Below are 14,192 nucleotides of genomic sequence, written 5' to 3' on the forward strand. Positions count from 1 at the left end.
CGGGCCCCGGCTACCTCCGCTCCTCAAAAACATCCCCTCCCCCCAAAAAAAAACACTCAGAACGCTGGAATTTCACTCACTGGCTTCTGATTATCTCTGGCGTTGGCCTCGTTTTGAAGAGAGACTTCGTCCCGCTCGAAAGGTTTGGGTTGGGTGGGTTTTTTTTTCACGTTCAGAAACGCGCGATGGTCCTGGAGAGTTGATAAAGGAGTGAAGGGGAACGCGGTTGCCAGAGCAGTTCATGAACTCGCCAGCCTACTGCCCTGCTCCCCTCTGCCTCCCAAAACAGCCAGCAACGGGGGTTAAAAGAAACTGGGGGCTTTAATGGAACCCTAGAGAGAAAATAGCTAGTACGGGGGGTTAAGAGAAACTGAGAACTTCCAGCTTAGTGCAACCCCCGAGTGCTGAGTACCACCCCTGTGTAAATTTGAATGTGGAAGAGGTAGATATCATCCCAGAAGAGCAGCAGTGGTAGGGCAGAGCGTGGCTTGTAAAATCAGAGCAGGAAACCCCACGTCATGTCCTGCAGTGGTAGAAGTGGACCTGGCTCAAATTAAGGTCCCCTAAGGATCCAGTATTATGTGGGAGAGTGTGGGCAGAGACCCTTTCTGTAGGCTGTACTGGAAAATCCTTGACCTGAGGGAGTTGTTCTGTAGCTCTGGTGGTTGCTTCCCACTGCCTGGCACTGTGGCAGAGCTGGTGTCATGACTGCCTGATGCATTTAGATAAATGAGGACAAAATCCCTGTGCAGGTCCCTTAATTGGGAGTTGAATGAGGTATGGCCAGGAAAGAAAAAGAGACCTTGGGGAAAAACGTGTTTTCTTAAATATAAAAATGCCTTGAATAGTTAATATGGTTGGTCATTAAGGAAAGGTCAAAGATTTGAAATTTGGAATTGATAAGAAAATGTGAAAGAAAGGGAAAGGGATAAATTGTTTGAAAATTTGTCAGCAAAATAAATTTCTTCATCCTTTCATCCTCATCGCAAGGATTTTCTCAAGTTTGAGGAATGAGTTTTTCCTGTGGTACATCCATCTGGATTCTGATTCTGGCCAATTCTGTGGCTTTTGCCATGGTCCCCTCACAGCGTCTGCTTCTGGCCACTGAGTTTTTGGAATGGGCACTGGAAATTTTTGTAAGTCTCCATACAGAAAAATGAAAGAATGCAGCATGTCCCTGCTGCATAGAAGGGCAGCAGCTCTGCCCAAGGATGGTGCTGAGCAAGCTGAGTTTCTTGCACACGGGGGAGCCATGGCAAGGTTCCTAGAGCACCTCTTGCTCATTGAAGTAGAAAAATTAAACTGCCAAATCCATACACTTCAAAGTATTGATTACATCAGGAGGCACCACAGTCTTCCACATTCACCTTCTCCTTGCAGCTAGCCCCGTTTTGGATCAGTCAGTATTCCAGAAGTCCCTTTGTAGGTAGACTTTGAAATATAATTTACATCACATCAAATAAGACAGCAAATGACCTTTTTAGATATGCCTTTGAAGCTAGCACAGATGACACAATGTTGGTAGCTGACATCTCCTTTCAAGTCCCTTGTCGCTGCTGTCACTGTTGGAACGTGGTCAAGAGTGGTGTTGGTACCTGCCTGGAGGAGATGTTCAAACATGTGCTGCAGGGGAAGGCAAGTGTGCCTCACTCATTCCTGATGAGCAGTGCTTGAGGTGATGGGTTGGATCTGGCCGTGTATGTACCTTATTTTGCCAACAGCTGAGCTATATGTCTGTGTTCCATGGCAGGACCTGGTACCCTTCATCTGCTTGTGGATTGTGTAGTTTCCTTTGGGGGAAGTTAGACTCTTCAGCCTTTTTCCTAGGATGAAAAGGACTGGTAATTGTATACAGGGCTTAAGAATACATACGTGTGTGCCCAGTCATGTCTTCTGTCCTGTCATGGACTTTGGGGTTTGTGTGACGCTGAACAGCAGAGGATGTACCTGATGTGGGGTTGGGGGTGGAGAAGCTCATCAGGGTTCGTGTGGTCATCACTCAGACTCCTTTTTAGCAAGTGTTGTCTCTGCAGCTCAATCCTGGGCAGATGTGTGCTGAGCATAAGTCCAGGTCTGCATGGAGGTGCAGGATTGTCCATCTCTTCTGCACACTGTGGGGAGGAAGAGTTGTTTCTCTGGAGGGGTCATGCAGACACACTGTATATCAACAGTGTAGTGTAGGGCTGGGTGAGGTTCCCTGCCCATCTCTAGCCTTAGCACACAGGAAAGCTAGGACTAACATAAGATCAGCCTGCTCAGAGTATTGGGAAGTAGCAGCATTCTTAAGAGGAGCTTGGAACTGGAAATGAAGAGTGTGGCTCTGAAGGGCAGGAGGTGAAGAGGCAGTTGGAGGCTGCCGAGCGGCGGGTGGCTCAGGGACACTCCTGGCAGGTCCCCCCCTCGCTGAATGGGCGTGTGAATGCTGTGCTGCTTTACCTGGTGGGTACTTCAGCTGAGCTCCACAAATCCATCTGGGAGCACAAGGCTTAGTAGCAGGGAGAGGGGGGATAAATGCTGCTGCTGCTCTTTGCCCTGTGCTGGCAGCCTGGCTGGGTGGTTCCAGCTCTGCACTCCCCGTGTGTAAGGTGTGCAGGCGTGGGCTGCAGCAGTCCTTGCTGTCCTGAGGGCTCAGCTTTGCTCTCCTCCCTCTGCTCTGCCTGGGGGACCTTCCTGCTACTCAGGGCTGGAGATGATGCTCAGTTGTGTCAGGGCACCTGTGCCCTCTGCTCCTGTCTGTCCAGCATCTGCCTTCCCACTTGGCATTAACACGTTGCCTCTAACCCACCACCTGCTCCAGGACGTGCTTGGAAATATTTTATTAATTTTTTTTCATTTTTTTTTCATACAGAAGTGTCACTTTTACTGAGCAGAGTGGCTAGTTCTGATGAAATTTGGTTTCAGAATGTTCCCTTGGCTTTATGTCTTACACCCCTGAAACATTCTGCTCTAAATGCATTTTGTTTTGCAACGATTTAAACCAGAAACTCATTACGTTCTGCCTGTCTGTCTAGTGAGAGAGATGAAAAACCTAAAAGGATTGAAATTGATATGGAATCCTCCAGGTTTGGAGAGAGAGAGACGCTCATTCACAAAGAATTAAAAGAAAACTCACTGCAGAATTAAATGAATTTCAAAACTGCAAATTCCCTAGATTTGGAAACATTTTGGTTTCTGTCCAGCTTCGTTGTGAAGAGCGTAGAAGAGTTGGGATGTACAGCTGACAGCTGTCCTGTCTTCTGTTTGGTTCCTTCCTGCCCTGGGTACCAATCTGCTGAATACCTAGAGAGGGAGTGGCTCTGAATTCTGGATTTCTCTCCCCAAAAGTGCTCTTTGGAGCGGGCACGTAGCACTGCCAGCTCCCAGCTGTGCAGGGAGGTCCTAGGACATGGAGAGTCCTCGGTGGGAGGTCGTAGGATTGAGCAGGATTAATGGCTAGCATGAGTAGTTCTAAATTCACAGCTCTAACAAGTCATGGTGACAACCTTTTGGAGAGGGCTCTGTCTGTGCCTTCATTCTTGGCCATAGTGGTGAGTCTTTGGCCCTGATCCAGATGGGTACCATGACCTTAATGCCTTTTTGGATTGAGCTCTTGGTTCCCTACCAACATCTAAAAAGCTTGCTGAGAAATCCTAATTGTAGATTTGGGGGAGGCAGCTGATCGTGGAAGGGCCCACATCAGATCCCATCAGTCTCCCACTTCCCTTTGACTTGGATTTCATGAGGATGCAGGCTTTGGTGGCAGGTTCTTCTTGACTCTTTCCAAACCAGCATCCTGTTAGCAGCTTTGATTAATTCAGAAAGGCCTTCAGCCTGCATGCTTTGGGGCAGAAGCTGAACAGCACCTGAGGTCAGGCAGTATGTCCATCTCAAAAGGATACTGTGCCTTGCCATGGCCTCCAGGATTTGGGTGAAGGAGGTGTACATCCCCCTCTGAAATTGAGCAGAGGTGGTTGCTGGAGGCAGGGTGATAAACTGGAAGGACTTGCTTTCCATCCATGAGAATTCCGTGGGGAGCACCCACTGTTGCTTCAAACCTGTCTGTCAAGAAGCCTCTCTGACATGGATATTGTCCTTTTCCTTTGTACCTCTTGTGATCCTAACTTTGCAAAGGCCACACAGCATACTAAACTCATCCAAGATCCCTGCAGCACCTCTTGTCTTGCTGCATCTTCTCTTTTACAGGAGCTGCTGCTTTCCAGGTTTTCTTTCCTTGCTGCCTGCACTATTTCCTTCATCCCTTATTCCTCAAGGCAGATGGAGATTGTGCCTTTTGTTTTCCACTCTGATCTGAGGCTTGCTGCCTACGTGGCTATTAGAAAGTCATATTTTGGCTCAATGCTACACTTTACCTTTCCTTCACCACACTTTCCTAGGTGGACTGGGCTGTAAACCTCCCTCTGATTTATTACTTTGCTTTCTGTGTTCCTCATCTTTACTGCAAATTGAAAACATGTCTCTGTAGGGTGCTCCAACTGGAAAAAGGGGCCTTGGTGATTGTAATGTTCCAAACAATTCATTTCAAGCACCAACATGATGATTATAGTTTGTCGTTTCTAGAGAGTAGTTAAACCTCATGTAATGAGGTTGCCAATTATCCCTGGTACTCCCCAATGTTTAGTGACAAATCAAAGCTACTTGGTATACATGAGTGTGTTGCTTGTCAAGCCCGTGACCTGTCATCCACAGCTGGCTCCACAGCAGGAGACATGGAAGATGCTCGATTCCTTGGCATAGGTGTTACTGGAGGTGTTAAAAGGTGGGAAATCAGGATTGGCAGGGGTGTTGGAGAGCTGTGGGATGTCCCCTTGGGTCCCTTCTGTTGTGGTTTGAGGCTTGGAATGGGGGCGTGACCTTCCAGCAACTGGGAGGACCCCGGGTGGGGGTGAAGCATTGTATTCCCTCCCCTTCCCACACACACTCTGATAAGAGGCAGGGAGTGGTTTCTAATTTCACTCCTGCCTTGGAGCTCGGAGAGGGAAGTTGTCCTTTCACTCCGTGGGACCCTGGAACCATTTCTGAGGGTTTTGTAGATTTTATTTTTTGTACTTTTCCCCAAATCTTTGTATATATTATTTTCCTTACCTCCCTTTTTCATTTTCTGTTCCTTGTTGAACAATATACTTCATTTTTTTTTCCAAAGTGTCTCTCTCTCTCTCAGGGGGGGGGAGGTGAGTACATAGTTCTGTTCTGTGTGGGTCCTGCCCTGAACCCCTTTTTACACAAAACCAGGACACCTTCCAACCTATGGATGATCCTGTGACCAGTGCCGCATATTAGTGGTCTGAAGAGTTGAGTTTTAAATGCTTCAGTAGTTAGCTGAGGCTGAGGTTTCTTGTTCTCAGCGTATCTTGCCAGGGTGGTGAGAGTCACTTTTCAAACGTCCTTTCTGAAGCCTATTAGATGCCTGGGGATAAGGATGTTAAATGAGCTGGTCCTTCTGCCTGTGGGAGGGTGAGTCTTTCCGTGCCATTCATGACTTCTGCGGGGGTCAGCTCTGGTGAAGAAGTGCCAGGCTTAGCTGTCGTGGCCCCCAGGGCTCTGCTGCCCCATCAGAAATTTGCCATTCCCTTTTCGTGCCCAGCACCATATGCCAGGCAGCCGAAAGCACGTCACTCTGGTCCACTGAGAGATTTTAAACTTCACTGCTGACTTCTACTCCTGTTCCCAGAGGAATTTCACCCCACGGACTGAGACAGATAAGGCAGCAGCAGGTGTCAAATGCTTCATCTGAACGGGTGGCAGTAGCGAGATGAAAGGATTTCGTTTCTATGGGGAGCCTCTTGTCATTTCCCTTAGATTGTGAAGGGGAAGGAGCTGGCCCTGGCTGAGGAGATGGTGGAGGCTGCCAAGCACTGCCTGGGTTGCTCTGCACTCCTTGCACTGGGTTTGGTGTTACACCCTCCAGCTGGTGCAGAGCGTGGTGGCAGTAGATGCTGGTCAAACATGCGGTGGAGAACAGGGTCTGTCCCAGAAGGTTCACACCTCAACACAGAGGGAGGAGAAGCAGTGATGAAGTGATGAGACTCGTAGCCCAGCACTGCCAAGCAAGGCAGTCACAAGGGTCTCCTCTCTTGTGTGAGATGGTGCATTAACTCTGCAAAATTTTTTTACTGTCCATCCCCAAGGACAAAGGATGGATTTTGACCTTGGCAATGCATGATAGTTGGGTTCCAGCCTTGCCAGCTTCAGAAATAAATGTCCACGTTCTTTAACTCCCTGCTGCAAAAGACAGGCTGTCATTGGTGTTGCTTGGTGGATAAAGTTAGGGGTAGACCTTTGCGTCTTTGTATTTGAATTGGCACTAAAGCTACATCTCAAGGAGTCCATTAATCTCGAACAAATTGAACTCCAGAGGCACAACAGGCATTAATACCTTAAAGATGGCTTTTCAAGCTCAGCACTGACAAGTCCACCTTTGCATTTTCCCTCCTTTTCATGGCAAGAAGGGGAAATTCTGTAGGTGGCCACCAAAGAACTGAAGGAGGCAGCAGGTGGCTTCTGAGATCTCTCCGTGTCTCAGTCTCCCCACCTCCCTTCCTCCCTCGCAGTATTTTTTTTCCTCTCTCTGTTATACTAAAAAATACTATGCCTCCTGCACCTTCATTATGCTCAGCAAATCCTCAGAAAGTAAGAATTTTGTACAGCATGAAAAAACATTTGTGATATAAAGAGAGCAGAAACTGTGGAAGGGCCCCTTCCAGAAAGGTTGGATCAAACCTAATTATAATCCTTTCCCACCCCATCCCCAAGGAAGAATCAAGGGGACCCAAGCTGAGCCTTGACAAAGAGCTGTTCGTTCACTTGCTGAGGGCAGTGCAATTAGATTTTCCAGCAAAAAAAAGCCCTAAGGGAAAACAGAAGCCAACACCAGAAAAATCTGTCACCTCCCAGACCCTGGTACACCACAGAGGATGTGGGGGATGGATTTTCAAAATGCAAATAGGGGTCCATTGAGGCTTCGCTACACTTCAGCAAGGTAATTTTCAAACTTAATGATTTTCACATTTAGTTCAGGGAGAAATTAGTCATCAGGTATTGAGACAAAGCAAGGCTCTCTTCTGGACTGGGATGCTCTCCTCTTCAAGCTATGTTATCGTGGCAATAATTAAAATGTTCGCTGGAGTAGAAAATGTGCTATCTGATTCATTAGCCAGATTTCCCTTTGTAAGGCAACTCGTGGCTGCTTCTCAGAAATAGAGATGGGCCCAGAGGAGAGGACTCTGGATGCTGCTGATTCAGAAGGCAGGAGCCAAGGGATCGTGGAACTAAAACAAGTGTGTGTGCACCTCACACAGCGAATAGCTCAGCATGGCCTCTTCCACCCCTGCAGCCACCAAAGGCTGGTAGGGTCTGCCTGGGAGGCTGGTGAAGCTCTGGGTTAGGAGAACACACAGGCTAACAAGCCCACCCCAGGCATGAGGTCCCTTAAGGGTGGCCGTGGGCCCAGGCTAAGCAGGAGAATTTCAGCTTGCACCCCGATGTGCTGCAAAAAGGTGCCCTCAGTAAACGAGGCAGTGTTACGTGGGAATAGGAAAATGAAGGAATTCTGGGTGGCAGAAGGAAAGACCAAGTGTCAGCCGTGTTGACTGGTGTCTGAAAGCTCACAAGAATTTGTGCAGTGCTGAGTACAGTGCTCAAGGCACCCATTGGCTGGCTCAGAGTTGTTCATGAAGAGTAGGTAGGAAAAGGAGGAGGAGGAAGAGAGTACTCAGCTTTGATTGACTTCCCTGCAGGGAAACGAGCAATGCTGGCAAGCACTCACCCTTCAAAATTTCAAAATAATCTGTAAGACATAAACTTAATGACAGGTGACTTGTTTTTGCATCCTCCTGGTATCTGAGTCTTTAGCTGACACTATTTTGGTGTTTCATCTTGTTCTAGTGGTGCCACGTTTCAACCAGCTTGTCCACGCAGAGCAGAAAGTTACTCCTGATGTGAAATGAGCTTGTCCTCAAGTAGAGCGTGCACAAAAACACCTCTCCCTTTTTCCCTTTCTTCTAGTGATCCCCAAAGTGACTAAGCACTTGCTCTCCAACCCTGTCTTCACCTGTATCATCCTGGCAGCCTGCATGGAGATCGCGGTGGTGGCCGGATTCGCCGCCTTCCTGGGCAAGTACCTGGAGCAGCAGTTCAACCTCACCACCTCATCTGCCAACCAGCTCCTGGGTGAGTAACCACAGGGACCACCAAGTCTCCCGCATCTAAAGGCATTTAAAAGTGTTCAGTGTGGCTGGTAATTGCAACCAGTCTTGGTTAGGCTGCCCCAAACGTGATTTGCCCAACATCTGGAGATGTTGAGTAGAACACCAGTGGGTGGGAGGGCTGGGCTCCAGCTGTGCCTTGGCTGCAGAGCCCAGAGCAGACCTCCAGCATCTTTCCTTCTCTGCAATCGCTTCCCCTCTGTATGAGCTCACTGTGTGAGAAGTGGTAGGGTACAGCCAGGGTATGAGAGTCTGTGATGGCCCTGAGGTACAGCAGAAATCCCACCCAAACTGGGATATTTGGTTGCACAAGACTGCAGTTGCTTGCTGAGTGACAGGGCTGCCCATGGAACTGCTTATCTTATGGTTTAAGTATCTCATAGTTCTCCAGCCTATCTCCACTTGGGTTAGGAAGCCCATTTTCTCCTGCTAGTCCCTCCCTTCCCCTTGGACTGGAAATGAAGGGATTGCAACGAGTAGTTTAAATACCAGAGCTAGTGGACTTGGCTGGTTTTCACATGCCCCTTCTCTCTGACCATGCTTCCCTCTTTCCCATATACATATTTCTCAATGTTCATTTGTTCCCTGCCAAGACACAGATGCACAGGCAGGATCTTCATTTGTTTTCTCCTGCTCCTTACTCCCAGGCAGGCCCAGCGATTCGTTTATGACAACCCTTCCTTCAGCAGCACCCAATTAAGATATGTGCAAGTTGATCTTGGATGATCTGCAACCACAGCTCGCCAGATGGGCAGCTGGCAGTGATCTGTCAAAAACTGGGACATCGTGAGATGGGTGGATCTTAATATCAAAATAAGGAGCTTGCAAGCTGCTCTCCTGACAGTTGTTTTCCCACTGAACTCATTGACATCTTCTGTCTTTGGCCTGGTTTTCCAAAAGAAACAATCCCCTGCAGTCAATCTTGCCTCCCCCAGCAACACAGGAACACTGGTGAATTTTAACAGGATTTGACAGAAGGGCAAAACAACTTCACGTTGACCCACTGGGGGAAGGAAAACCACCATGCTGTTTGGTGGGAGATGCTTGGCCAGCCAGCATGTGAGTACAGCTGGATGGTCAGCAGAGGGGGAGTCACCTGGGAGGCAGAGCACATCCCACTTCTGACCTAGCAGTGGGAAAGGAGACTTGGATACGTCCACTGTCCTCACAACAGCTTATTTAATTTGAATGAAGTTGCTACCAGATCTCCCACAGGGCATTTATGGGAGTCCACAATGCCAGGACTTGGATGCACTTCTAAGCTTAGTAGGTGAGGTCTGAAGTGTAACTGGCAGCAGAGGGATAAAAGTGAACCAGACAGGCTTAGTGTGATAATGCCTTTCTGTGCCTGGAAAGTGAGTCACTGCTGGCAGAGATTTTGCCTCTTGCAGTCTAAGAAGATTCTTTAAAGGAGGCTTCACATTTTCAAATGTGACTATTGCCCCACCTCTGAAGATCAGACTGCTGTGAAGTGTACCAAGCAGGGCTCACCCAAACCCTCTAGACACCTCGGGAAATTCTTGACTTCATTTCTCTGCCAGCTGTTGCAGGAACCATTGGAGGTGATGCTGCTTAAGTTAGAGTGGACCAATATCAGCAATTTTGGCATCTCCCTCCAACATGGACAAGAACTGGAAGGTCCCAGCTCTTCTGTGCAAGGCAGCCTGCCCATTTGCATCTGTTCCTCTCTTTTTGAGCAACCCCCAGCTTGGTGCTGCTCCAGCAGTCGGTCATTACAAGGTTTCCCCACACTAGTGCCCAGATCTCTGTGCTGGAAGGTAAAAAGCTGTGATTGACTGAGCCTCACTCACACTTCTTGCTAATGGGTTTTTCCTCTTGCAGGGATGACAGCAATCCCATGTGCGTGCCTGGGCATTTTCCTGGGTGGCCTCTTGGTGAAGAAGCTCAGCCTGTCTGCCCTGGGAGCCATCCGGATGGCCATGCTGGTGAACCTGGTGTCCACAGCTTGCTACGTGTCTTTCCTCTTCCTGGGCTGTGACACAGGACCTGTGGCAGGGGTTACTGTTCCCTATGGAAACAAGTGAGTCCCTGGAGAGTCTCTGGGTCTCATGCTGCCCTACCAACATGAACCCAATGTTGTTGTCCTCGACAGGCAGCCTGGCTCTTACACAACCACATAGAGCAAGCATATAGAAGGCAATGTTGTACAGGGCTCTTACTGTGGGATAGTTTCATACCACTCATCACTGTGAATGTTGAGTACCTGCAGCTGACAACAGTTTTACTAAAATCAGTCAGACTGAACCCAAAGGTGCCAGCCCTGATTTTGCCCTCGTGGCCACCAGTGCAGCCTTGGCTCCACCACACCGTCTGGTTTCTCCTGGCAGTGAGGGGCAGGCTCTGCTTTGTGGATTTATTTAAGTGCCTGAGGGGAATCTGTAGAACCAAATTTTAGATGCCTGGAATTTCAGACGTGGTGAGGAGAGAGAGTATGTGTGGCTCCAGGCCCATTTTTTGGGAGAAATGAGGCACGCTGTGCCCTGTAGCATTCACAGGACTTGAGGAGAGTTATTCTGTGTATTCTTATCTGGTGCTCCTCAGTGTGCAGTGGCAGCTTTTTGGATGATGACAACTTCAGGCTCTCAGCTCCTCACAGCTACTGTTCCAGAAAAATACTAAGTGATCTCGGCAGCATTCCTTTGGGGCTTCTCCTTGGGGTGATGAGGCAGCCCAAGCCTCACATTAGATTCCCTGTTGCAGAGGGATAGTGGCTGTGGCATTTCTGTCCCCAGGGAGAGGCTGTAGCCTGGATTACTTAAAGCTGGGACCCAGAGAGCCTGCCCACTGCTTTTTGTAATTTGTTTGCCTTTACTACCCCCCCATCAAAGCCATCTTTGTGTGGCAGCAATTGGAAAAACTGGCTGATGCCATCACACTGGCCACTGATTTCTCTTTCTGTTTCTCTTACAGCTCAACTCCAACCTCATCTCTGGACCCATATTCCCCCTGCAATAACAACTGTGAATGCCAAACTGATTCCTTCACTCCAGTCTGTGGGGCAGATGGGGTCACATACTTATCTGCCTGCTTTGCTGGCTGCAGCAGCACGGTGAGTGGGCTTTCCTCAGGACCTCTTGCCTCTACCAACCATTCTGTTGAGCATGAGTGAGTGAGGTTGGTGTCTATGTGGTAGAGTAGCTCATTTACAGCCAGCAGTGGTCACACCCCCAACAGCTCCCCTCATACCTCGGGTGACCTGAGCTGCTGTTGGTTTTCACTCCGTTGCATGGATGCCCACTGACTCCAGCCGCAGCCTGCTGGGGTGGCCAACAGAGTGAGATGATTGCCCATCCTCCTTCTCTGGCCTTGCTCCTTGGCATGGAAACAAAGAACATGAGAGGAGATCTGCACTGTTGTCCACTGGCAGAACCCAAACCCTCCACGGGACCTCACTGGTCCTGACTGTGGGACCACTTCTCTTTTCTTCTGCAGTTCCTCATCTCCCTGCTTCTCCACCTGCCTATATTTGCCCTGCCTATTCCTTTTGTTCTTATTCCTGTTGCTCTTTTTATGAAATTATTTCCTAGACATAACCACCAAATCCTGGTTTCATTCACCTTTGTTTAAGCTTTTCTTCCACTCCTCTTGCTTCTCTCTCTTTCCCTGCTTTGCTCTGAAGCAGAGGCAGGAGCAGTTGTCAAGGGAGCAGAGACTCCATCCAAAGACATTCTGCATTTTTCAGTTCTCCATATCTAAGAGTTTATTTCCTTTAGAGAACTCCTAAAGACCAAACTATCTCTTTGTAAAGAAGATATGGAGAATTTTTAACAATATCTGAAAAGCCTGCTTTTCCATTTTTTGCTGCTGAAATGCTAATGTCTTCTGGGTTCTGCTGAGAACGAGTGCCTGCTGCTCCTGTGGCTCAGAGCTGGTGGGGTTCCTGCAGTCCTGGCTCCCTGCCTGGGGCCAGACCAGGCATGGTGACCAGTACCACACTGCCTGTGTGGAGCCCATGTGAGATCAGCCTGGTCACAGGGACCATTTGTGGCTGCAGGGACATCAGTGCTCACCACATGCAATTATCCCTGCACTGCTTCATCTTTCCTTTTTGAGGAGACATCAAACCTTCCTCTATGCCCTAAAGACAAACCCCCTGCGAGTACTGGTGAGATGTAAGCTCACTGCTGGCAAGTGCAGCCTCACAGCCCAGATGACCTGGGAGCTCATCTTGCTTAAACCTCTTCTTAGATCCTACTCCAGCCTCAGAGCTGTAGGCATCCCTTTGAGATAGCACAGTTTCAGGATGCTTTCAGCAACCCCACGAGGGACTCCACAAGCGTGTGACACGTATGGAAGTGTCACCTCTTGCCCTCTTCCTCCTCTCCTCCTCCAGCTAAGAGACAAGTCAACACCTGGAGCAACAAGACGGTCGTTGTGACAAGAATCCATCTTGCACAGGGCACACAGAGCAGTGCCTCAACAGTTCTCTGAGCCCTTAAGAACACTGCAGCCAGTGTGGGCCGTGGCTGGAGTGCAGGAGCAGCCTCCTCACCGTGCAGTGCAGAGCTTTGCCCTGCCTCTTCTGGAAGGAGCATCATATTGTGAATTCAGCTCTGCCCCTTCCAGCTGCAGCTGCCTGACCTCATGCTCTGCAAGAGCAAACCTCTGAGCAAAAATTTCACTCTCCCTCATCCACTCTCTTACTCATTCTTTCTGGTTTTGTCTTTCCATCATCATCTTGGGGTTGTTTTTACCACTTTGTTTGGCGGAGGTTTTTGCAGCAACATTTTGAACAGGAATTAGTGAAGCAATAGCATCCTCTGGAAAGGGCATTATCAAGAATTATGAATCAGTTTGGCCATGCGATGGCCCCGAGGCAAAGCCAAATTGCCAAACCAGTTTTTAAACTCATAATCCAGGTAATAACATGTCTAGAGGGTCTTGTGAATGTTATATGCTTGGGATGAGCCAAGGGTTACGTTTTACTGGAACATAAAATTCTTTGAATGCTTTATTTAACTTTACAGCATTGGACATCTCTGACTGCCTCTCTCCACTTCTCCTCTGTGAACAATTTCTAAAAGCAACACGTAGCTCAGCTGTTTTTTTTTTTTCTTTTTCATTTCTTCTCTCTTCATTTTCCTTTTCATTTCTTCTCTGAGCTGTTTGCAGAGGTGCATCTGTTCAGAAAGCCGTAGGAGTTCTCAGTGCTGATAGGCAGAGCTCTGGCACCCTCAGGAATTTCTCTTCCAAGCCATTCCTGGGAGTGCCCCTTGCATACAAAGCCTCTGACTGTGCTTCTTGTCTGTTTGGTGCCATTGCTTTTCTCACCCTTTTGGCTGGGGACACATGAATTCCAGCCTGGCATTACCATGCTGACATCTCAAGTACCAGCCGGTCCCTTCCCTGGGTGTAGAAAAATGAATAGTTAAAACCATGAGTAATTTGCATAGATAATCACCCCAAACTTGGGATGCTGTTAAAAGTGCAAACTCTGCATCTGGGCAGCTTCAGGTGCACAGAGGAAATCTGGATGTGCAAGCTGCTGGGCAGTGGGAGGCTGTGATAGCATGGGGTTGCAGACAAGGGAATCCACAGCAGTTTGGCACAGGTAGCAAAGATTTCCTTCTCCACAGGACAGAGGTAAAGCTCACCATCTTTGATGTTTCCTTGTTTGATGTCTGTGAGTTGTGTAGTGTGTCAGTAATAAAAGATCAAAGATCTCCCAGGTAGGGATGAGTTGCAGCACTAAGCAAGCACATGGGGTTGGTACAAACTACACACACTGCTTTGGGCTAGCACCTTGGTGTAAAATGGTTAAAAAAGCAGATTATGGGGCAAATTTTCAGGTAATGGAGGTGGAGACCTGCCTCAGGGGTTGTAAAACATCATAGCAGTGGGAGGAGAGTCTGCCCCACTGTTGGCAGAAACGGGTAATGTCTCTCCATTGATGAGAGCCTATAGGACATAAGCAGTTTGGTGTGTTTGCAGTGAGGGGAGTTTTGTCCCAGGGTGTTTCAGAGCAGGAAT

The 14,192-nt window shown here is 48.5% G+C and overlaps 1 protein-coding gene across 1 annotated transcript in view; it reads left to right on the top strand.

Moving 5' to 3' along the window:
- Positions 1-8,001: 8,001 nt before the first annotated feature.
- The window catches only part of SLCO3A1 (solute carrier organic anion transporter family, member 3A1), a gene marked incomplete at its 5' end in the record, with an annotated part of 14,880 nt that continues 8,689 nt past the window's right edge, over positions 8,002-14,192 (top strand). The window contains 3 exons of the mRNA XM_008942303.1: positions 8,002-8,166; positions 10,044-10,242; positions 11,133-11,271. Of these exons, the coding sequence (XP_008940551.1) occupies positions 8,002-8,166; positions 10,044-10,242; positions 11,133-11,271 (503 nt within the window). The remainder of the gene's footprint in view (positions 8,167-10,043; positions 10,243-11,132; positions 11,272-14,192) is intronic.

This window comes from Merops nubicus, unplaced genomic scaffold (genome assembly GCF_000691845.1).
Source record: "Merops nubicus isolate BGI_N331 unplaced genomic scaffold, ASM69184v1 scaffold20176, whole genome shotgun sequence".
In the NCBI taxonomy this organism is placed as follows: domain Eukaryota; kingdom Metazoa; phylum Chordata; class Aves; order Coraciiformes; family Meropidae; genus Merops; species Merops nubicus.